The following is a 2099-nucleotide window of genomic DNA, read 5'->3' as shown; positions in this document are numbered from 1 at the left end:
CCTACAGGTGACCATCTCCTCTTTGGGCTTTTCTAAAGCCTTTTGAGCTCCCCCCAAAGTACTGGCTTCCTCAGGCAGGAACTACCACCGCAGAGGAGGCTCATCATGGGATCTTGCTGTTAAAAAGATTTTCTGCTCTGGCCAAAACTCTGCTAGCCTGTGGCCACTCTCTAAACCTCTTGGCCAACAAGAAATCACAGCAAAGCTCTCTCCTGTGCTAGCAGATCTCTGTTCGCATCCGCTAGTTACTTAGACTGTGTCTTAATTATTTTTCACACACACACACAAGCAGGTAAGCAGCGAAGACTCTCCTGGCTCCAGCTTAACTTTTCTTAAGAGAAGGCACAAAGCCGTGACATGATTTGTATTGCCTGTACTAACAGAAAAAACTCTGAAAACAAGAAGTTCCATGCCTTTTCCTAGGACAGAGCACTGCTCTGTGCTAGCACTAGGGAAAGGTCAAGCCTCTTACCTTGCAGTGGGAAGCACCTACAGGGTTCCCAGTCAAGAAATAATCTGCTTCAGGAAACAAGACCCAAAGAAAAGTCTTGGAAGTCACAGATTTTGTCCTAAATACCAGACTTAGTAGCAAATATTCTTGCTACATAACAAGAGAATGGCAAGTGAAGACAGGAAGAGGAAGGGATTGTGTGCACTGTGGCACTTGGGATTTTTGCCTGTGCTGTTTGCATATTAACTCCTTGACTCACCCGAAAAGGTGGCACATCATCATGAACATTCATACATATCATTGCTCCTCCAGTGTACTCTTTAGGCTCCCACAAAGATGCTATCTCCACACCTTTTCTTCCCAAGAGAGGAAGCATCTTGGAGCTACCAGCACATCTTCCAGCCCTTCTTTCCCAGGGTTAGAAAATCCAAGACCTTTCCCTGAAGGGTCCCCTCTTCTACCTCTGCCTCAAATACCCCAAGTACATCTTTTCAGATGTCTTCTCCAAGAAGCTGAAAGCCCAAGCCCAGTCTAATTTCTCCTCAGGTTCTCATTAGGCTCATTACAGCCTTGCCTAGCTTGCTGCAACAACAGCTTGCTGCTGATCAACACAGTCTCAATGGACACACCCTTCAAGGAAGCAGCAGTTCCTAATTTTCTGCCCTATGAGATAACCTCCTCCCTTTGCCATAAGCTTCCTTTTTATAATGCACTGCCAGACCTGCCCCTTGCCCAGGTGTGACCAAGTAGGGCTGGCCAGAGCCATCCTTCTCTTTCACACTTCCCCAGGGCGATCTCCCCAGACCAGGGCCCCTAAAAGGACCAGCTCCTCCAAGACTCAGTGCTGTTACAAGGATAAGTTCATTTACACTCCATAAGACACCAAAATTAGGAGAGTGTCAATATTTTACGGCAGCTTTGTTTCTCTTCTAATGGTTTGGTATGGAGTGACGTACTCTCAAGAGGACTTGGGCTGGTGTGTGATGGGCGTTACACTTAGCTCTTTATTGTGGTTGATTTCACAACATCTCCTGCCTGACAGATAAGTACCGAAAAGCCTGAAGGCCATTACCCCTATCCTGAAAAAAACACCAAACCAAAAACTAGTCCATGGCAAAGAGAGTGGCTGCTTTTATTTTATTGATCAGTTAAAGCGGAGACCAACACACAACAGTTGAAGGAGTAGGGAAGAACGTGTTTGATTGCAGGATTTGTAAGGGGGAAATCAGAGTGAAGAGTATGGTTCCAGCGCTCAGCATTTGCCACGGCGTTGGAGACGCAGCTTTGTCCGGCTCTTCCTGAAAAGAAAGAGGGAAACCAAAATTACAGACATGGATCTCATTTTTATAGTCTAACTTTACCCAAATAAGCCAACGTTCCCGTGCTGTCCGGGTTACAAAGCACTTAACATTTCACCTCTTTCCTGATTCCCCGGGTTACACGTTTGTTAAAGAGATTCAGGACAAACCCCATAATTTTGGGCACCTCCTACGGTCACAGTTTAAATCACTCTGACAGGGAGGACATCAACGCTACGAGGCTGCAAATGGGGATCTGGGTTTAATTACAAAGGAGGAGAAGACTCACTCAGGCTGAAGATCTGCAGTGCCTGGGGGGTGACAGAGGAGTGAGTGCCAAGAGAGGAATG

General features: G+C 46.5%; 1 protein-coding gene across 1 annotated transcript in view; it reads right to left on the bottom strand.

The window, feature by feature from the left end:
• Positions 1-1703: 1703 nt before the first annotated feature.
• Positions 1704-2099, bottom strand: part of LOC104499094 (double-headed protease inhibitor, submandibular gland-like) — a 3085-nt gene continuing 2689 nt past the window's right edge. Inside the window, exon 6 of the mRNA XM_010142555.1 lies at positions 1704-1749. Coding sequence (XP_010140857.1) covers positions 1704-1749 — 46 coding nt within the window. The remainder of the gene's footprint in view (positions 1750-2099) is intronic.

Source organism: Buceros rhinoceros, unplaced genomic scaffold, assembly GCF_000710305.1.
Source record: "Buceros rhinoceros silvestris isolate BGI_N320 unplaced genomic scaffold, ASM71030v1 scaffold30778, whole genome shotgun sequence".
Classification (NCBI taxonomy): Eukaryota; Metazoa; Chordata; class Aves; order Bucerotiformes; family Bucerotidae; genus Buceros; species Buceros rhinoceros.
The sequence above is the reverse complement of the archived record's forward strand: the minus strand, read 5'-3'. Positions and strand labels throughout refer to the sequence as shown.